This window comes from Melanerpes formicivorus, unplaced genomic scaffold (assembly GCF_026170545.1).
Source record: "Melanerpes formicivorus ecotype bairdi unplaced genomic scaffold, bMelFor1.0.p_v2 SCAF_50, whole genome shotgun sequence".
Taxonomy (NCBI): domain Eukaryota; kingdom Metazoa; phylum Chordata; class Aves; order Piciformes; family Picidae; genus Melanerpes; species Melanerpes formicivorus.
In genome coordinates this window covers 1071478-1092237 of record NW_027142402.1, presented here as the reverse complement: position 1 = coordinate 1092237, position 20760 = coordinate 1071478, and the positions used below count along the sequence as shown (strand labels likewise).

The following is a 20760-nucleotide window of genomic DNA, read 5'->3' as shown; positions in this document are numbered from 1 at the left end:
AGCATAAGCTCAGCTCACTTCGCATTAGGCAAGTCGGCAAGCGAGCTGCAGCTCCGGAACGGGCTTGTGGCTCCGTGTCGTGAGGCTGGCGTGATTCACCCTGCCCTGCTCTGACAGCCTGGCATATGCTGGCCTGGTGATGCCACCGCCGGCCTGCTGCCACGGCTGCGGGAGTGCGTGAAGGCAGGCGGTGGGCTCCCCACGCCAGGGCTCCCGCAGGCAGCATGCCTGTGGCTGCCGCACCAGCCAGCCGCCACATGGAGCTTGGGCTTCAGACCCCTACCTGCCTGGTGTGGGGGTGGCAGCATGGTGACAGTCCTCTTGGTGGTATTGTAGACCCATAGCTGCAAGCCTGTATTAGAGCTGATGTTTGAGTTCTCTGGTTGCTGGGGGTTTGTTAGAACTTGCTGGGGTTTTCTGCTCTTGGTGGCCTTTAGGACTGCAATCTGCTCGTTGCTGCTCACACAACATAGGATCATAGAATCACGGAGTTGTTTGGGTTGAAAAGCCCTCTAAGATCCTCAAGTCCAACCATCAACACCATGGGCACTAAACCATGCCCCCAGGTGCCATGGCCACACACTTCTGGAACACCTCCCTGGATGGTGACTCCACCACCTCCCTGGGAAGCCTGTTCCTGTGCCTGACCACTCCTGCAGCAAGAAAAATGTCCTAATCTCCAAGCTGAACCTCCCCTGGTGCAATTTCAGGCATGTTAAACACAGGTAGAGAAGAGGAAAGACATGAAGAGCATGGAAGCAGATGGCATAATTCCACCTGTGGCACTGTGTTCTCGTTGCCCATCACTTCTAGCTGCAAGTGTTTTCTTAGTCCATGAACTAAGCCTCCCCTGCAAGCATGTGAAGCAGAGCTGTGTTTAAATCCACTCTCCCCTTCTAGCTTTTCAGTGGAAGCACAGCAGTGGCACGGGCAAGTGCCAGGCTGATGGCAGCGCTGCCTTTGTGGAGCTGCTCCCCAGTTTACTACAGCTGTAAGTGTTTTGTCAGGTTTCTTCATGAAATATTGAAGGATTAATGCTCTGTAGTTTGGTTTCTGTGAGCTTCCCAGCAGTGCAGCTAGTGTCTCACGGGTCCTGCTGTCAGCACCAGCCATAGATCCAAGGACAAGTTGTTCCACTTTAGAGGAGTCATCGAAACCAACTGGGGCAGTCGGCATGGGGGGAGACAATGGGATGAAGCTTTCTGCTCTCAGCGGCAGGCCTGGACTTTCAAAGAGCTCAGACTGCTTTTCCTTAGCCCTTTATGGGTTTAGCTGTTTTATCCCCAGTAATTAGCTAACTCCCAGAGCAGGTGGGAATCTGGGTGCAGCCATCGTCTGCCTTCATCTGCTTAGGCTCAGCCCTTTGGGCAGGGCTGCAGCCTGCGTCTCAGCTTAACTTGAGCTTCAGCCTTTCCACCCACTGTGCTGCACCCACAGCTCCTTTCCTCTTGCCTTTGGACTTCACAGTTCATCCTTTGCTCATATTGCTCTTCATGTTCTCTTGTGGTGTCTCAGACCACTTTTCCCCTCGTCCTTGTCTGTGTGGCAGTCCTGCCAGGATAGCTGAGCCCGCAGGTTTGTTCTTCAGCTCTTTCAGTTGTTACACCTCGGATTTTCCCTGCTGATGGCACTGTTAGGGCAGCATTCATACCCCATGAGTGCAGAGCCTGTCAGCTCTGACACTTGACTGCCTTTTCCCAGAGCAAGTTCTCACTTGTGGTCCCCCATCACTCACTGTTAATAGTCCCAGAGTCATGGAATTGTGGTGTTGGGAAGGACCCCTGGGCTCATGGAGCCCGGCCCTTGGATCTGAGGGGCTCGTGCGGGATGCAAACATGGCCCTTGACAGACCGTGCTCAGCATGGGCAGCTGGAGAGAAAGGACTCAGAACAGTGAGAAGTGCTCTGGGATTTTTCCTGTGGCTTGGGAAGTTGTCTCTAGTGTTCTGAAGGCTCCATCTCACCCCTTGTGCACGAAGTCCACCAGCGTCTCACCCTTCCAGGACTGCAAGATGCTGTCAGGACTGGCGTTGGAGCTCCAGTGACGGCGTAGGATGTGTGATGTGCCCTTGGGCTAGGAAGTCTTGGAGATGACACTTGCAGAATTTCAGATGACATTTTCCAGGGGAAGAAGTGTTGCTGCCACTACCAGTCAGCAGTTCTGGTCCTTTTACTGCTCCAGCAGGCAGCGGGGGCTTGTTTGCTGTGAAGGTTTCGGTGGCTGTCAGAGCGCGGAGCCTCCTGGCCCGCTGATGGGTGCCACTGCCCGGGCACTAGCTGTGATGGATGTGGTTCCTGCTCTGATGGGGTGACATCTGATCTGGCAGCCAGCAGGCCAAAATGCCACAGGTAATGCTGGGAACACATGTCCAAAATAGATCAGCTTGCAGCTTACATCTAAACGTGCAGCAATTCAGCAGAGGATCTGGTGTTGCAGACCCACACAAGGCACTTTCTGTACTCTGAGTGCCTTTTGGGAGCTCAGAAGGACCCTTCACAGGTGTCCTGGGGAGCATCTGTGTCTAGAGAAGGGCCAGAAGAATCATCAAAGGACTGGCAGCCCTGCCATATAAGGAAAGCCTGAGAGAGCTGAGTTTGCTCAGCCTTGAGAAGAGAAAGCTTGGGGGAGACCTCATCGCCATGGACCAGCACATCAAGGGTGGCTACCATCAGGATGGAGACTCCCTCTGTACCAGGAGTCCCATGGCAAGGACAAGAGGGGATGGGGACAAGTTAGTGCTGGGGAGATTCCCATTGGGCTCCAGAAGGAAATGTTTCCCCATGAGCACAGCTGGACACTGGAATCATCTCCCAAGGGAAGCAGTGGAGTCTCCTGCACTGGGCAGTTTGAAGCCTCAGCTTGCCAGGGAGCTGGGCCAGCTCATTTCAACTCCACTATCACCTGGAAAGGTTGGAGCAGGTGATCCTTGGGGTCCCCTCCAGCCTGGCATTCTGTGATCTTGGCCTTTGGACTTAATCTGCACGTCTGTGCTGTTCCTCAGCCCCTTGCTTAGGTGCCAGGCAGCTGTTGACAGCTGGAGAGTTCCATGAAGGTGCTGATTTTTCCCTGGCTGCAGTGTGTGCTGTGCCTTTTCAGGCTGATGCAGGGTTGTTGGCTTTTCATCAACACCATAAAATGCTATCATTTTCACTTAGAAGTTGGACTGCCAGTGGTGAGAGAGCTGGGCCTGAGGCTGCCTCACAGCTGCACTGTGCTGCTTGTGTCGTAGATGTGTGCCAAGCAGCTTGCTGCTCCTGCCCTTTCAGCCCACTTAGAGGCCTTTCAGAGTCAGACCCAGCCCCCAGCTGGCCAGGTCCTTGATGGGCTGTGGCTTTTCCAAGAGCTCACAGGTCAGTGACCATTGTCTGTGTGTGTGTGCTCCTGGCAGCTGATGTGCCTAATGGGCTGAGCTATCTGTTGGTGTGCCTGCCCTGACTGCAGCAGCCTCTGGGTTGCTCGGTGGGCTCCCAGTGCTGCGGTGTGAATGCTGGCTGCTGCCAGCCTTCATTTCTAATGCCTTGTTGGTTATGGAGGGCTAGATATGCCACTTTCCAGTCCCTGTGGGGCCAGCTGACAGTGTCTGTGCCACAGGTGGTGAGGACACTAAGTGGGAGCAGTGGTGGGTTGTGTGTGCTCTGATCCACATCAAATTCCCCGGCCTGTGGGCCCCAGGATGTCACAGGTGGTGAAGACCTGCTTGTGTTTCGGGTGCTCAGACCCATGGGTGTCCTTCCATGAAGCCACCCAAGCTCTCCCAGTGTACTGATGTGAACATGACTTTCATTTGGGTGAAATCTGTGCTTTGGACAGACTTACATAATCTGTCCGAGGAGATAAAACTTGCTCTGCTGGAGTGAACTGGGAGATCTTTTGTGTCAGCGCTGAGCAGTCTAAACACAGCTCTGTTCCTTCAGGGAGGACTTGCTGCTGGCTTTGCTACTGACTCTCTACAGAATTGAGGGGACAGTGATGAGGCTTCTCTCAGCAGCTGTGTTGGCCTTGCTGTTTGGTGGGTGCTCTGGCAAGCAGCAGTGTCACAAGTGGCGATGGTGTTCAGGCACTAAACCAACCTCTGCTTCTCTTTGCCAGCGAGTAACAGATGCGGGTGAAAGATCCATCAAGGGCCACCCCTGAGAAACCCAAGAGAAGCAAGAGGCCCAACAGGCCCCAGGATGAGGACTCTTCAGATGATATTTCAGGTACATACACCAGAGGGTGCCTGGCCCTGGGGTTGAGGGCTGGTAGCCTCCACAAATGCTCAGTACCAGGAAAAGCTTCTCTCTTGCTGGCACTGATGACAGAACTGTCCCCAGCCAAGGGCTCCTGACACCACTGCTTGTTGCTCTGTGTCACTGCCCTGAAGGGCTGCACAGTTGGGTATCTTCAACAGCAACCTCTTCTGAGCAGGGGAATTGTCCTTTCCCGTGTGGGGAAGGGCAAGCACATGTGGCAGGAGGCTCCTTGCCTGAGCAGGGAGCTTCCAGCTGAGCTCAGGGCAGAGAGGGTGCAGACAAGTTTGTTTGGAACACTGGGCTGGCTGGGAGGAGAGGTATTCTGTGCTCACCCTGAGGATCATCAGACACAAAACTGATTTTCTGGTGGGTTGGTAAGCCCTCTGTCCTTGAAGGCAGTCAGTAGTCATCTGGACAAAGCCACAGCAGCTAGTTCTGAGCCAGTAGGTGGCCCTGCTTTGAATGAGGGCTTGGGCAAGGGTGGCCTTCAGAGGTTCCTTCAGCCTTGGATTGTTCTGTGATACTGTAGTGGAATTTGTGCCAAAGAAAGCACCACAGAAGCGTGGTGAGTGATCAATATTCATGTTCAGGATGGGCAGCTGCAGGGATGTGTGGGCATGAGAGATCCATGGGGGTGAAATCCTTCCTTATGGATGGAAAAGGAGGCCAAGTGCCTGTCTTGCTGCATGCAAAAATGGATTTATTTAGCATTTATTGTTGGCAAGGTCCCTGCAAGCCCAGGGAAATTCATTCTGGGCAGGAGCAGCCTCGTGCTTCTGATCTGCTTTTAAGAGGTAGCACTTCTTGGCTTTGCAAAGGATTCTCATTATAGAAAGGCTGAAACAGATCCTTCATAAAATTCAGTCTGTGGGGAGCAGCTGGCTGAGATTCCCTCTTTCAATTCTCTGCTGGGTGTTTGTTGTTTCCCTGCTGCTGAATTGGTTGGAGGCTGTGGGCTTCCAGCAGTGCTCCCTTTCAGAGCTGTGCTTTTTCATGGCTGAAAGGCAGTGTGCTCTCCTCTCCAGGCTTAACCTGCCAGCATGTCAGCCAGGCAGTGGATGTGCACCACGTGAAGAGGGCAGTGGCTCAGAGTGTCTGGTCAATATGTGCAGAGTGTCTGAAGGAGAGGAGGATGAGCGACGGGGAGCCCCTGCCGCCGGCCGACGTCTGGCTCTGTCTCAAATGTGGCTCTCAGGTGAGGCTTGAACATCTCTGCTGTGGAGGGAGGAGGGCTGGGAGCCCTGGGGCTGTTTAGGAGAAGAGAAGGCTGAGAGGGGATCTGATCAATGTCTGTCAGTATCAGAGGAGGGTGTCAAGGGGAAGGGGCCAGGGTCTTTCTGCTGCTGCCTAGTAATTGGACAAGAGCAATGGGTACGAGCTGAAACCCAGGAGGTCCCACCTCTGTGGTGTGAGGGTGCTGGAGCCCTGGAGCAGGCTGCCCAGAAAGGTTGTGGAGTCTCCTTCTGTGGAGACTTTCAAAACCCAGCTGGATGTGTTGCTGTGTGACCTGCCCTGGGTGACCCTGCTGGGGCAGTGGGGTTGGACTCGACGGTCTCCAGGGGTCCCTTCCAACCTCCAGCATTCTGTGGTTCTGTGACTTCCTGGCAATGTACAGATGTGCACCAGCCCTAAAGGCTGTGTCTGATGTGGATCCTTGTCTGTTTGGCAGTTCTTCACTAGCAGCCCAGGCTTTTGCTGCTTTCTGTCCCTCACTGTGCTATGTTTGTGTCTCCAGGGCTGCAGTCAGAGCTCCGAGGGCCAGCATTCTCTGAAGCACTTCCAAACAGCACGCACAGAGCCCCACTGCATCGTTATCAACCTCAGCACCTGGATCATCTGGTGAGAAGGAGAGTCCAGGGGCTTGTGGGTGTCCATATGTAACTTACAGCAGGGTCTTCTCCTGGTGAAGAGTGATTCTGGCAGCTAAAATGAACACTTTAGCTGGAGGAAAGGCAGCTTTCTGGAGAGCAAGTTAGTTTTGTCCTTAGGACTCACCTACAGTGCTGTGTCCAGCTCTAGGGGCCCCAAACACAAGAGAGACATGGGTCTGCTGGAGTGAGGCCAGAGAAGGGCCACCAAGATGATCAGAGGGCTGGAGAGTGAAGAGAGGCTGTAAGAATTGGGTCTGTTCAGCCTAGAGAAGAGAAGGCTGCAGGCAGACCCTAGAGCTGCACTTCAATATCTGAAAGGGACTGCAGGAGAGCTGGGGAGGGACTGCTCAGAAGGGCCTGGGGTGATAGGATGAGAGACAGTGGTTTGAAACTGGAGCAGGGCAGGTTTAGGTTGGGCATCAGGAGGAAGTGCTGCACCATGAGGGTGGTGAGACACTGGAATAGGTTGCTTAGGGATGGGTGTGAGGCCTTGGAGACATCCAAGGTCAAACTTGCTGTGGCCCTGAGCAGCCTGCTCTAGTTGGAGGTGTCCAAGACACCTTTGATGATCTCTTCCAAGGCAAAGCAATCTGTGACTGTGTGACCCTTGGAAGGGTCACAGACCAGTACCAAGATGGAAGTTTGAGCCTGGGTGCTGTAGAGAGCTGGCTGGTCACAGGAGCTTGTCCTTCTTGCTTGTTTCTCCAAGGTCCTTTGCAGGCCTGGAAGCTGAGATTATCTAACTGCTAACTGTCCTGGGGAGCAGGGACTGCCCTACAGAAGTGCAGTTAGGAGATGGGAGAATTCAATTTGATTCCTCTTTTTAGTGCAAAAGATCAAAACCTGGAGCTTAGGCAATGTGTGTAAGGTTGCCTGAGAGGTGTGTTGGAGCAGGGAGGTGCAGCCTGCATTCCAGTGAATTTCTTCCTTTGTTTAGGTGTTATGAGTGTGATGAAGAGCTCTCAACACACTGCAACAAGAAGGTTTTGGCTCAGATAGTTGATTTCCTGCAGAAACATGGCTCCAGGGCTGAACCAAGTAAGTTTACACTGGTGATCTGTTGGGTTTGGAAGCTCTCTCTCATTTACTCTCTCTGAAAATGAACATTTCAGATCCTGAGTCATTAAACCTCTGCTTGAAATTCAGATGATCTGTGCTGTGAGGGCAGTGCAGGTTGCAGCTGCACAATTCCTGCAGTGGGAACACATTCAGGATGAAACCTGGGGCACTGGAGGCTTGCCTTTCGTTTGGTGCTCTCTTTTCAAGCCCAGGTCTCTTTCATGCAAATATTTCCCTGGTGTCACTGGAGCTGCAAGCAAGGGGACCTAGGAGTGGAGGGGCAAGGAAAAGAGAGAAAGAGCAGCTTGGCTGGCAGGCTTTGCCTTGGGCCAGGCTGCTGGCTGGAAGAGCTGAGCAGCAGCTGTGTGTTGATAAAGGGGCTGCAGGGTTTGCCCAGGCAGGGCTGGCATCCTCGGTGCACTGTGATAAAGGGAACAGCAAGGCCTTCCCTGCCCTCTGCCCAGTATCTGAGCTGGTGCACTTGGGGCTTGCCCTAAAGAAATGTAACTGAACTCAGGGCTATTGTGCCTTCCACAGAGCCACCAAGGTTGGAAGAGACCTCAAAGGTCAAGTCCAACCCATCACCTTTCCTGTCATTCAGGCTGCCTTTAGGGATACAGCTGGAGGCAAAATGTGCTCTGTGCTGCTGTCCTGGACAGGAAGGGATGGCAGGGAAAGAAAGCAGCACTTCCAATGAATCCTGCTGCTGATCAGTTATCTGCTGGCTCTTTGGGGATGTAGGAGTTCACCTCCTGCTACAGTGCTGGTCTGAGTGCTAGCCTTCCAGTGCTGAGCTGGCTTAGATCTTGAACATTGTGCTGCGTGTTCAGCCATTAAAAACCATCAACTGAATGCATGGAAAATAACTCAGGAGGAGCAAGTAGTGTGAAACTGGCAGCAATTCGTATTTCTCACTTAAAAACCAGTCCTTTCTGGCATCAGAGTCATTTTGTCCATCAACCTGAGCTTTGTTTTACAATCAAAACTTTATCAAAGGGTTTTTTATCAATCCAAGTTTCAGTTCATCAACCTAAGCTAGTTTTAATCATCAAACCTTTTTATTTCCATCAAACCTTTTGTTCTTCATCAGTCAAGCCCTTTTGCCCAGTGCTTTTCTCCCCCTGCCCAGGGGCAGCCCTTGCTGTTCCCCTCAGGCCGTGGCACGGTGAGCACAGCTCACCCCCTGGCTGGCTCGGTGGTGCTGCAGTGGGGCACTGCTGACATTAACTAGCCCAGGGCAGGAATTTCTGCAGAAAGGCAGGATGAGGAAGGCTGTGGGTGCCAGGTGAGGGCTGCTGGGGTTAGTGTTGCTGTTCTCCTAGGTGCAGGAGGCACTTCAGGCTGAGGTGCTCAGCTGCACCCTGCCAGGGAGGCTGCTGTGGGTCTGCGCTTGATGCACCTCGGGAAGCAAACAAAAGGCAACTGCTTGTCACTGGGTGCTCATGTGGTGGAATAGCGTGGCAGCAGGATGCCTGCTTTCCAGCTCAGCCCCTGCCACAGATTCAGCTTCACTTCAGCTGTAAAAATGTGCAAATTACATTACTGCTACATGACTGACTTCTGTAATTACATTAAGCGATTGAGAGCAATCCCAGGGCTGGGTTCCCAGAAGAATGCTTGCAGCTGGGTGAGTCTCACATCTGATCCTGGGGCTGCTTCTACCCAGCACTGCCTCTTGGCTTTTTTGGTGGTGGTGTGGGTTTGCTTTGCTTTTCCTCCTCTTTTTCAGAGGAGTCTGCTTGGTTAAGGGGTCATGTTGGGCACAAGCTGGAAGAATAAAGCAAGACTGCTTTCTGGGGTGTACCACCCAGAAAGGTGTTTTGTGCCAGAGGTTAGCAGGGCAGGAGGATTTCCACAGCCAGGCAGGTGCAGCATTGTCTGTGGGGCTCACTTGTGAGCTTCACATGGGCAGAATGCACGTGTAGTACACAGAGACCATGCTGAGACATTGCAGGCTGCCTGTCTGCTCATTTGCTGCAGGAAAGAAAGGGCTTTGCAGCCTGAGCAGTGAGCATTAGCTGCCTTTTCCCCTCACAAAGGCCACATAGAGACAAAAGCTTGCAGGCTGGATTTGTTTGTTTTGTAGAGCAGCTAATGGAATTGGCTTGTGTGGCAGCAGCATGGGAAGGAGGAATGTTTAGTCTTCAGTTTGGGAGTGAGGTTTAGGGCTGGGAAGGTCAAGCAGAGGATTGAGGTTTTGCTGCCCAGGTTGGTCTCTGGGTAGAAGTGAGGAAGCTGATTTCTGTTTGGGTGTGAGGCATGTAAAGCAAAGGTTAACAACAGAGAGTTCTGCTGTGGGACTGGAGAGAAGTGATGTGCAATGGTTAACAGCAGCCAGTTTGGGTACAGAATGGGATGTAAGTGATGTAGAACAGAGACTGAACCATGGCTACTGCAATGGAGGTGTCATTGCCATGGGTGTAAGTCTTGCCCCTGCAGGCCTTTGCAGACAGCCCCTCTGCAGGCTTCTGGTAGCCCCTTCAGCTTCTGGCAGGCTGCTCTAAGGTCTGCCTGGAGCCTTCTCTTCTCCAGGCTGAACACCTCCAACTGCCTCAGCCTGTGCTTGTAGCAGAGGTGCTGCAGCCCTCTGAGTCACTGCCCTCAGCTTCTGTAGCCACTCCATCATTTTTATCCATGGGGCTTTATCCTTTGGGTTTAATCCATGGTTTTCCCCTCCTGCCCATGTTCTTAATTCCTTGTGAGGTGCAGCAGAAGCCATCTGAGCATAGAGCACCCAGACTGGTGCCTGAGGAGCTTGCCCTTTCTCACTGTGCAGGCATGTTTCAGCTGCCAACATCCCAGCAGAGGCAGAGAAGTGAAATGGCAGTTTGTGATCTTTGGTTTGGTGGGACTGGAGCACCCCTGCAAGAGGAATTGGCCTCTGTGAAGCTGCAGCTAGTGAGCAGAGGAGAAGCAGGCTGCTGTGCTGGGGGCTGGGTTCTCACTGTGCTGCAGTGCAGGGGGAAAATTCACTGCTTTTAACTTAGGAAGGAGTGGCAGGCAATGCAGCAGCACTGCATAGTGCAGCATGAGGAGAGCTTGGGGAGAGAAAGGCAGCCTGTTAACCTTGCTTTGGCTGTGAGGCCCTGCAGCTGAAGTGCCAGAGCTGTGCTCAACAGGCAAGGCCTGACCTCAGAATGCAAGGGCAGAGACCTGGCACCCTTCTCCTGAATTAAAAACCAACAGCAGCTGCACTGAAAGGCTGAGCAAGAGTGCTCCCTGCCCTGGCTGCCATCTACCCTTCTGCTTGCACACCCTCTGCACCCCCAGCAGCAGTACTGGAGGCCTGCAGGTCTCAGGCCCCTACCCCTGAGCTGGGGCTGTGCAGCCCTGGGAGACAGTTGTATTCTCTGCCTCCTGAGAGCTGGAGAGGCAAGGCTAGAGGTGAGCAGAAGTGGGGAGGGGAAAGGACTCAAGGAAAGGATGCACTGCAGGCAAGAGCTGGGGCAGGGGAGCAGTCTCTGGCTGCTCTCTTCCCTGTGCCTCTGGGTGGGAAGGGGCTTGGGGGCCTGGAGGACAGCAGGGTGATGGTGGGAGGCTTTGATGAGCATGAAGGCTGTGCCTGTGCACAAAGGTTTGAGAGCTGGAGGCACAGTGTCATAGGGACCAGAGGCTGCCTAGGAGCAGGTGAGCTGGACAGCTCCAGGGGCTCTTGGCAGAGTGCTCTGCTCAGCCATCTCTGCAGCCAGAGGCACTTGGGCATGGGAGAGGGAGGCTGTGGTGAGACTTTTCCCTGTGTGAGTGGGTAGGAAAGGGCACCTTGATGGCAGAGCTGCAGAAGGGGTCTGGAAGAGAGGTGAGCCCCAAGCCAGTCACGGTGGGATGTGCTGTCCAGAGTGCCTGGGGCGGGGGGGGAGGCTGAGGGTCCCCATGTCCAGCCTCTAAAGATGTAGAAATCCAGGTAATGATCGCTGTGCTGCTCACCCACCTTGTGCTCAGGAGTGCTGACAGGGTCCTCTGTAACATCTTACTGCCTGTGGGGCTTAGAGCACTTCCCCCCTGCTGCCCCAGGGGCTGGAGGCCCTCCTGGGCAGCAGCAGCTGCAGCCATTTTCATCCAGTCCTGCTGCTGCCATTTTGCTGGCACCCTTCTGATCCTCTTGTGTTCCTGCTGCCTTCAAGGGCACTTTTCCTCTCCAGAAGCACAGCTGTTCAGACCTTACAGGGATGCAAGGTTGACTTGGTAAGAGTGCAAATTCCCTTAAACAAATCCCACATTAGCCTTCTGCTTGCTGAGATGCTTCCAGCCCTGGGGTGCTCCTGCAGAAGGAGCCTGCAGCCCCAGTCTGCAGGAGGCTTGGCTATCACACTCATTACCAGCATCTTCCATTAAGAGTGACCAACTCTTCACATGTCAGCTCAGCATTCAGCTTCAGGCCTGTCTGTCACTTATCACTCAGCTGGGGACACTGAGCAGATTGAAATGGAAAGCTGCTGTCCCTCCTCTGGCTCTGCACAGGGTCTTGGAATGGCTGGGTGGGACAAGTGAGGCAGCAGGGAGGCTTGGCAGGGCAAAGCAGCACTCTCTGGCCAGGCTTTCCTCACAGGTACAACCCCCCCAGCAGCATGCCCTGCTAAGAGCCAAAGAGGCACAAATCAACACCTGCTTGAAAGGAGGATCCTAACCTGCAGCAGCAGCAGGCCTCTCCTTGGTTTAACTGGCAGAGGAGGTTGCTAAACCCCTCTCTATTACATTTCAAAAGTCATGGCAGTCTGGGGCAGTCCCCACAGCCTGGAAAAGGGGAAACATTGCTCCCATCTTCAAAAAGGGCAAGAAGGAGGAACCAGGGAACTACAGGCCAGTCAGTCTCACCTCTGTGCCTGGAAAGATCATGGAGCAGATCCTCCTGGAGTCACTACTGGCTCAGAAGAGTAGTGAAGAGGTGATTGGGAACAGTCAGCATGGCTTTGCCAAGGGCAAATCCTGCCTGACCAACCTGGTGGCCTTCTATGAGCAGGTGACAAAATTAATAGATGAGGGGCGAGCAACTGATGTCATTTACCTGGACCTGAGCAAAGCCTTCCACACTGTCCCACACCACATCCTGGTCTCCAAACTGGTGACACATGGGTGTGATGGGTGACCACTAGATGGATAAGGAACTGGCTTGATGGCCGCAGCCAAAGAGTGGCTGTCAATGGCTCCATGTCCCAGTGGAGGCCAGTGACAAGTGGAGTCCCTCAGGGATCAGTCCTGGGACCAGGCTTGTTCAACATCTTTGTGGGTGCCATGGACAGTGGCATTGAGTGCACCCTCAGCAAGTTTGCTGATGACACCAAGCTGTGTGGTGCAGCAGACACGCTGGAGGGAAGGGAGGCCATCCAGAGGGACCTGGACAGGCTGGAGAGGTGGGCACAGGCCAACCTCATGAAGTTCAATAAGAGCAAGGGTAGGGTCCTGCATCTGGGTCGAGGCAATCCCAGACACAAATCCAGGCTGGGCAGTGACTGGCTGGAGGGTAGCCCTGAGGAGAGAGACTTGGGGGTGCTGGTGGACAAAAAGCTCAACATGAGCTCTCAGTGTGCACTTGCAGCCCACAAAGCCAATCAGATCCTGGGCTGCATCAGGAGAAGTGTGGCTAGCAGGTCGAGGGAGGTGATCCTCCCCCTCTACTCAGCCCTGGTGAGACCCCACCTGGAATACTGTGTCCAGTTCTGGAGCCCCTATTACAAGAGGGATGTGGAGGTGCTGGAACGTGTCCAGAGAAGGGCCACAAGGATGATCAGAGGGCTGGAGCACCTCTCCTATGAGGGCAGACTGAAGGAGTTGGGGCTGTTCAGTCTGCAGAAGAGAAGGCTCCGAGGTGACCTCATTGTGGCCTTCCAGTATCTGAAGGGGGCTACAGGAAGGCTGGGGAGGGACTGCTCAAGATCTCAGGTAGTGATAGGACTAGGGGGGATGGAATGAAGCTGGAGGTGGGGAGATTCAGGCTGGAGGTGAGGAGGAGGTTCTTCCCCATGAGAGTGGTGAAACCCTGGAATGGGTTGTCCAGGGAGGTGGTCGAGGCCCCGTCCCTGGAGGTGTTTAAGCCCAGGCTGGATGAGGCTCTGTCCAGCCTGATCTAGTGTGGGGTGTCCCTGCCCATGGCAGGGGGGTTGGAACTAGATGATCCTTGTGGTCCCTTCCACCCCTGAATGAAACTATGAAACTATGAAACTATGGTTTGCTTTTCCTTGTCCCACACTCATCACCCAGCTCTGAGGCCAGCAGGGGCTGGGCCTCACTCACTGTGCTGTGTGACTGATTGTGTGCACCCTGCTCCTGCAGAGCTGGGTGCTGGGGCTTTGTTTGCCTGCTGGGGAGGTGAGGCTGAGCAAATGGCTCCTCAGCAGTAGTGTGGGGCTGCCGTGTCCCCAGGCAGGGGGCAGCTCAGCAGTGTGCCTGCAGGCAGGGGCTGTGCAGGCAGGGGCTGTGCAGGCAGGGCTGTGCAGGCAGGGCTGTGCAGGCAGGGGCTGTGCAGGCAGGGCTGTGCAGGCAGGGGCTGTGCAGGGGCTGTGCAGGCAGGGGCTGTGCAGGCAGGGCTGTGCAAGCAGGGGCTGTGCAGGCAGGGCTGTGCAAGCAGGGGCTGTGCAGGCAGGGGCTGTGCAGGGGCTGTGCAGGCAGGGGCTGTGCAGGCAGGGGCTGTGCAGGCAGGGGCTGTGCAAGCAGGGGCTGTGCAGGCAGGGGCTCAGCAGGCTGGGGCTGTGCAGGCAGGGGCTGTGCAGGCAGGGCTGTGCAGGCAGGGGCTGTGCAAGCAGGGGCTGTGCAGGCAGGGCTGTGCAGGCAGGGGCTCAGCAGGCTGGGGCTGTGCAGGCAGGGGCTGTGCAGGCAGGGGCTGTGCAGGGGCTGTGCAGGCAGGGGCTGTGCAAGCAGGGGCTGTGCAGGCAGGGCTGTGCAGGCAGGGGCTGTGCAGGCAGGGCTGTGCAGGCAGGGGCTCAGCAGGCTGGGGCTGTGCAGGCAGGGGCTGTGCAGGCAGGGGCTGTGCAGGGGCTGTGCAGGCAGGGGCTGTGCAGGGGCTGTGCAAGCAGGGGCTGTGCAAGCAGGGCTGTGCAGGCAGGGGCTGTGCAGGCAGGGCTATGCAGGGGCTGTGCAGGCAGGGCTGTGCAAGCAGGGGCTGTGCAAGCAAGGCTGTGCAGGCAGGGGCTGTGCAGGCAGGGCTGTGCAGGCAGGGGCTCAGCAGGCAGGGTCTGTGCAGGCAGGGCTGTGCAGGCAGGGGCTGTGCAGGCAGGGGCTGTGCAAGCAGGGGCTGTGCAGGCAGGGGCTCAGCAGGCAGGGGCTGTGCAAGCAGGGGCTGTGCAGGCAGGGGCTGTGCAGGCAGGGGCTGTGCAAGCAGGGGCTGTGCAGGCAGGGGCTCAGCAGGCAGGGGCTGTGCAGGCAGGGGCTGTGCAAGCAGGGGCTGTGCAGGCAGGGGCTGTGCAAGCAGGGGCTGTGCAGGCAGGGGCTGTGCAAGCAGGGGCTGTGCAGGCAGGGGCTGTGCAAGCAGGGGCTGTGCAGGCAGGGGCTGTGCAAGCAGGGGCTGTGCAAGCAGGGGCTGTGCAGGCAGGGCTGTGCAGGCAGGGGCTGTGCAAGCAGGGGCTGTGCAGGCAGGGGCTGTGCAAGCAGGGGCTGTGCAGGCAGGGGCTGTGCAGGGGCTGTGCAGGCAGGGCTGTGCAGGCAGGGGCTGTGCAGGCAGGGGCTGTGCAAGCAGGGGCTGTGCAGGGGCTGTGCAGGCAGGGCTGTGCAGGCAGGGGCTGTGCAGGCAGGGCTGTGCAGGCAGGGCTGTGCAGGCAGGGGCTGTGCAAGCAGGGGCTGTGGGCAGTGCTGCCCATATTTGGTGGCTGTGCAAGGAGAGCCAGGTGGTGCTGCAGAGCCCAGCACTGAAGCGTGGGCAGAGCCGGGCCTGACATTTGCCATCCTGTGCTGCTGAAGGGAAGAGAAAAATCTGCCTCTCCATATGCTGCTGCTCTGCTTTGTGCCTGCAGTTTGCTCCAGATGGCCTGCTGAACATTGTTTACTCTGAGCTGCTGGCCCAGATGTTTGGGAATGCCGATGGAGAAATGCAACAACTGTGCTACACTCAGACACAAATTACTTACACACTTTGGCCTTCCCCCATTCCCCCCCTGCTTTTAACCATCTCTGCTCCCCAGCACTGCTCTGTGTGGCACTTAGGCAGACAGCAGTGATAGGAGCTCCTCTCGTGCTCCCCAGGAGCACAGGCAGGCCTTGGAGTCACCTCCCAGGGGAAGCAGAGGAGTGCCCCTCCGGCTCCCTTGCAAGAATGTCATACTAGCCTTCTGCTGAGTGAGGGGCTTGGGGCAGCTTGAAGCCTCAGCTTGCCAGGGAGCTGGGCCAGCTCACTTCACTATCACCTAGAAGGTTGGAGCAGATGATGCTGGGGGTGACCCCCAGCCTGGCACTGTGGGATTCTGTGTGGCATGCTTTCCTGAGGGCACTGAGTCTCCTCTAGTGGTCAACTGCTGAGTGAGCAGCACCTCTGGGCTGCAGACACTTGGAGCTCCTGCTCTGCTGCTCCAGTCCTCTGGGGCTGTGCTGGCCAGGGCCCCAAGGCTGCAAGCATGCCAGTGGGAAGGTGCTGCTGCAGGCAGCCCTTGGCTGTGGGGCTGAGCAGCTCCTGAGCTGTTTGGCATTTGCTGCATTCACCTTGCTTTTCCAAGGAGGATTTGGGCTCCCTTGCACTGCCTTCATTTTCCACTCCAGTGGAGAGCAGGGGGCTCTGAACAGCTCTGAAGCACTGTGAGCAGGATTGCCAGGGACACTGAAAGGGGCTTTGAAACAGCAGAGCCTCTCTGGCAGGCTTTGGAGAAAGTGAGATAGGGGCTGGGGAGATGACTGTGCCTGGGTGGCACTGCAGGGAGTGTCAGGGGCTTGGGGCCTGCTGCAGGAGGGGATGGGTCTGTTTGGTCCAGGAGTGCAGAGGGAAGCACTTCATTAATGTACACAGGGCTGTTAGTTACTGCTCAGGAGCACTTTAATGAGCCTCCAATGTGAAACTCATTAGGAGAAATCCCTGGCTTCAGATGTCAAGACAGAGATTGCAGCATCCCAGCTCCTGGCACCTATTAAGTCCATAACTCCTCTGCATTGACATGCATTGTTAATCAATACTTAAGAGGCTGCAGATGTCACTAATGGTCACAGTTAGTCCTGCAGCCATGACAATATGAAACTTGCTAGTAGAATTGGAGGCTAAATATGGTGATCTCAAGTCTTCCCAGTCCCTCTAGGCTACAAGTTAATGACTGCCTAACTTTGCTGCCCCTCATCTCTTTGAGCACTAAGGCAGAGCAGGGACTAGGGGAGGTCGTGCTGGGAGCACATTGCAGGGCAGCTTTACCAGATCCTTGTTACCTGAAATGGAAACATTTAGCAGTGTGTGTGTTTGGCTCATGGGAGCAGTTCCACAGGCCTTGAACACCCCCACAGCCTTCAGCATCCCCACACAGCCACAGCCTCCTGGGCAGCCTGTGCCAGAGTCTCACCACCCTGCTACTGAAGAGCTTCTCCCTCAGCTCCAGCTTGACCCTGCTCTGCCTCAGCTTTAAACCATTGCCCCTTGGCCTGGCTCTAGTCACCCTCAGGAAGTCTCTCTGCAGCCTTCCTGCAGGATCCCTTCAGGTCCTGGCAGGCAGCTCTGAGCTTCCCCTGGAGCCTTCTCCTCTCCAGGCTCAACACCCCCAGCTCCCTCAGCCTGTGCTCACAGCAGAGCTGCTCCAGCCCTTGGAGCATCTCTGTGGCCTCCTCTGGACTCTCTCCAGCAGCTCTGAGTCCTTTTGATGGGGACACCATTAATGTTCTGGCTTAATTATTGAGAACTGCTGTGGGTGAGTGGCTGATGGGGGCCTGTTGACAGGGGCCTGTTGATGGGGTCTGGCTGGTGGGGTCTGGCTGATGGGGGTCTGGCTGATGGGGGTCTGGCTGGTGGGGGTCTGGCTGGTGGGGCCTGGCTGATGTTGTGGTTTCATCGTAGGTGCTACCAAAGTCATCCGGCTGCGGGAGGAAAGCAGTGACCCAAGCGAGGTCCTGAGAGGAAAAGGCTCTGGCAGTGGGGCCTCAGTTCCTGTGAAGGGGATCAATAACTTAGGAAACACCTGCTTCTTTAATGCTGTCATGCAGGTAAGGTGGGAAGCTCTTGCAGCCTCCTCTTCACAGACCTCAGGAACGCTTCACCTGTGCAAAGTGCAGGCTTCAGCCAGGCTGCTGGCTCCTGCCAGCCCTCACTGCTGTCTGAAGGCCTCTCTCAGACTCCTTGCTATCCCAGCAGTGCTTCCCATCGTTGGAGAGCAGAACTCCTGGCCCAGCAGCGTTTTGCACAGCAGTGGGACAGATGCTGTGCCAGGTGCTGTGCACTGCCTGTGGGGGGGGTTTGATTTGCTGCCCGGCACTAGGCAGTGGTCAGCGGTGCTCAGGAGCTGGTGGGTGTGAGGAGTGACACTCTGTGCACACTGCAGGGGGCTGCAGAGTGCTGTGGGATCATCTGAGCCCTCTACAGTCACAGAGTCCCAGGATGGCCCAAGTTGGAAGGGACCTCGGAGCTCATCTGCTCCAACCTCCTGCCATGGGCTGGGACACCTCTCATCCAGCCTGGCCTTGAACACCCCCAGGCAGAAGGCAGAGGCAGGAGGCAGGGGCAGCCCCAGCCTCCCTGGGCAGCCTGTGCCAGAGTCTCACCACCCTCCTCCTGAAGAATTTCCTCAGCTCCAGTCTAACCCTGCTCTGCCTCAGCTTCAAGCCATTCCCCCTTGCCCTGTCTCCAGACACCCTCAGGAAAAGTCTCTCTGCAGCCTTCCTGCAGGATCCCTTCAGCTGCTGGCAGGCAGCTCTGAGGTGCCCCTGGAGCCTTCTCTTCTCCAGGCTGCACAGCCCCAGCTCCCTCAGCCTGTGCTCAGGTAGTGATGTCCTCAGTGTGGCATTAGAATAAAGAACAGGAGAAGAGTTTGGCTTTACAGAAGCTGATCCTGGCTCCTAGAGAGGTGGTGCTTGCTTTTCCTGCTGGTCTCATTTGAACCCTGGCTGGCTGTGAGCAGATGAGCCTTGGGGTCCCTCCCACCCTGTGTGATTAGGGAGTGCCTCTGAATCTGTAACCAACCCAAGTGTCTGGCAGCTCAGCTCATGTCTCTTGGGTTTCTTTCTTGCTTTGGAAGAACCTGGCACAGACTCACCTGCTGAACGAGCTGATGTGTGAGATGAAGGAGAAAGGAACCAAGCTGAAGATCTGCCACACTGCAGACTCCCAGCTGGTGAGTATGCAGGGAGGGGGCAGAGCTGGGGAGGTGTGGGCAGGTGCTGGAGGCTGGGGAGTCAGACACTCTCCTCTTCTTTTGCCTTGCCCTTGGTTATGGTAGCTCTGAACTCACTCTTAGCTAAACTAATCATTCAGCCTTGGAGGAGAAGGAGAAGGAACAGCCTCCTCCTTTCACATTTGGTGACACTGAAGTAGCAAGCAGCACCTGAGCTGGCTTGGTTTTGTTTCCCCTTGCCTATCTTCAGCATGGTTGTGTGCTGCAGGAAGTGTTTGGCTCTGGGAGGTGTTGCTGAGATATTTCACTCCAGTCTGTCCCAGCCCTTCCTTGCTCTGCCTTGGAAGAGGAATTAGGTGCTTTGTGGGCCAGAGGCTTGAACCCAGAGGAGCAGCACCTCAGTGAGGACCACATTTCATGTCCTCAGGCTCCTTGCAGGCACATGGGCAAGAGGCTGCTCCTGTTGCTGTCACATGGATGTGCTGCTGTTCCCAGTCATCTCTTGAGACTTGGGTTTGTGAAGGCCTTGGCAGTAGAGTTCCTAACCCTCTGCCCCTGCTAGCTGCAGGAGGCAGTGGGCAGAGGACTCCTCACTCTGCTTTTGCCTTTTGGAGTCTCTGCTGCTGCTCACTGGGAGCTTTCTGGTGGCAGGGATGGGATTCTGGTTCAGCTGGAGGTTTCCCTGTGTTGCTGTGGGTGATGTTGAGCTCCTGCAGGCAAGGAGCAGCGTGGGGCTCGCTGCACTGCTCTCTCTCTCCTCCCGTGGCAGTTCTGAGCAGCAGTGTTTGACTAAGTTATCTGAGCCACAAGAGGGATCTGGAGCTTGTTTGTGCCTGCAGGCTGGGGCAGCCACTGGGACATTGGCTTCTGCTTGATGTGAGACTTGCAGAGCCATGAGATGGAGAGGTTGATCTTGGGTTGAAGTGTAAAGAAGGTCTCTGTGTTCTCTGCCCTCTGTATGTCAGCAGAGGACCAGAGGGCTGCAGCAGCCCAAGAGTGATGCAGACTCCAGGGGAAGGGCAGTTCCCCACCTTCTGGGGGTGCATGTAGTGCAAATGTTCTGTGTCTCTGTGTCCAGAGCATGCTGTTGTGTTGTCTGCTCTCTGTCTGGGGCACCCCCTCACTGCTTGTCCACCAGTTGGAGCCTGGGGCTGTGAGAGCCAGGCCAGCTAGTAGTGGGTGAACCCTGCAGGGGCTTAGGCAGAGCTGCTGCAGGAGTGCCTCTTGCTGCTGCTCATCTCCTTCCAGGCCCAGGCCCAATCTGCCATCAGGAGGGGCTGTGTGAGCTGCAGTCTGCACTGTGGTGGAGCTGGAGGGTGTGCAGGAGTCCCTGCTCTCCAGCACTGCTGCTGCTGCCTGGCTGCTGGAGGAGCAGGCAGTGTTGCTGGGGCACCTTAGGGAAGCCAACCCAGCCTCTCCAAGGCTGAAAGTTCCTGAGTCACAAATGTCCTGTCTTGACATAACCCTCCTGTGGCATTCACTTGGGAATCTGATGTGCATCTGCCTTTGCTTTGAAGGATCCTCTGGTGGTCAACCTCTCCAGCCCGGGACCGCTGACTTCAGCCATGTTCTTGTTCCTTCACAGCATGAGGGAGGCTGGCAGAGGTCCTCTTTCTCCCAAGGTGCTCTTCAGCCAGCTTTGCCAAAAGTAGGTATTGGCTGCTAAGTTCTTCTTAAGCTCCAGTGGGAGGTTTCCTGCTGTGCCATCTCTGTTGTCCTTTCTGAGGTGCCAGTAGGTTCTCACTCGGCAGTCCAGCAAGTGTCTCCTTCATGTTGTAAGGCTGCAGGGATCCCTTCTGCTGCTCCCCAGGGTTGTGCCTGCCCTTCATGGGATGTGTGGCCCTGTCCATAACCACAGGGACCTGAAGTGATGGGACAAAGGGCAGTGGGTTGAGATGAGAGCAGAGCAGGCTGAGATTGGATGTGAGGAGCAAGCTCTGCAGCAGGAGGCTGCTGGAGCACTGCAGCAGGCTGCCCAGGGGGGTGGCTGAGGCCCCATGCCTGGAGCTATTCGAGGTGATGCTGGACAGGGCTGTGAGCCTCTAGGGGAGGATGTCCCTGCTGAGTGCAGGGGGCTGGACTGCACGAGCTTTGGAGGTGCTCTGGATGAGCCTTCCAGCCAAGCCATTCTAGCATTCTGTTTGGAGTGGAAAAAGGAAAGGGGAAGCTTTGGACTGGGCAAACTCTGCTCTGATGTCTGACCCTGGCAGCAGTTCAGAATTCAGAAGGGTCTAGCAAGTAAGGACTTGGAGCAAGCACTGCAGTGCATATGGCTCCAGATTGCAGGGAGCTGACAAGGCCTGAAGGAGCTCCTGCTTCCTGGGGTGGAAAATGCTTACAGTGCTGCTCTGTAGGTGCCTTCAATTACGCTGCAGACAG

The 20760-nt window shown here is 55.8% G+C and overlaps 1 protein-coding gene across 12 annotated transcripts in view; it reads left to right on the top strand.

The window, feature by feature from the left end:
• USP45 (ubiquitin specific peptidase 45) overlaps positions 1-20760 on the top strand; it is a 38775-nt gene that overhangs the window by 790 nt on the left and 17225 nt on the right. For all 12 annotated transcript variants that reach the window (XR_010990017.1, XR_010990016.1, XR_010990019.1 and 9 more), the window contains exons 2-8: positions 4090-4199; positions 5258-5427; positions 5968-6071; positions 7041-7141; positions 17112-17257; positions 18286-18381; positions 19899-20029. Coding sequence is in view for 8 of the 12 variants with exons in the window: in XM_068160428.1 (XP_068016529.1) it covers positions 4100-4199; positions 5258-5427; positions 5968-6071; positions 7041-7141; positions 17112-17257; positions 18286-18381; positions 19899-20029 (848 nt within the window). In the remaining 4 variants the exon portion in view is untranslated. The remainder of the gene's footprint in view (positions 1-4089; positions 4200-5257; positions 5428-5967; positions 6072-7040; positions 7142-17111; positions 17258-18285; positions 18382-19898; positions 20030-20760) is intronic.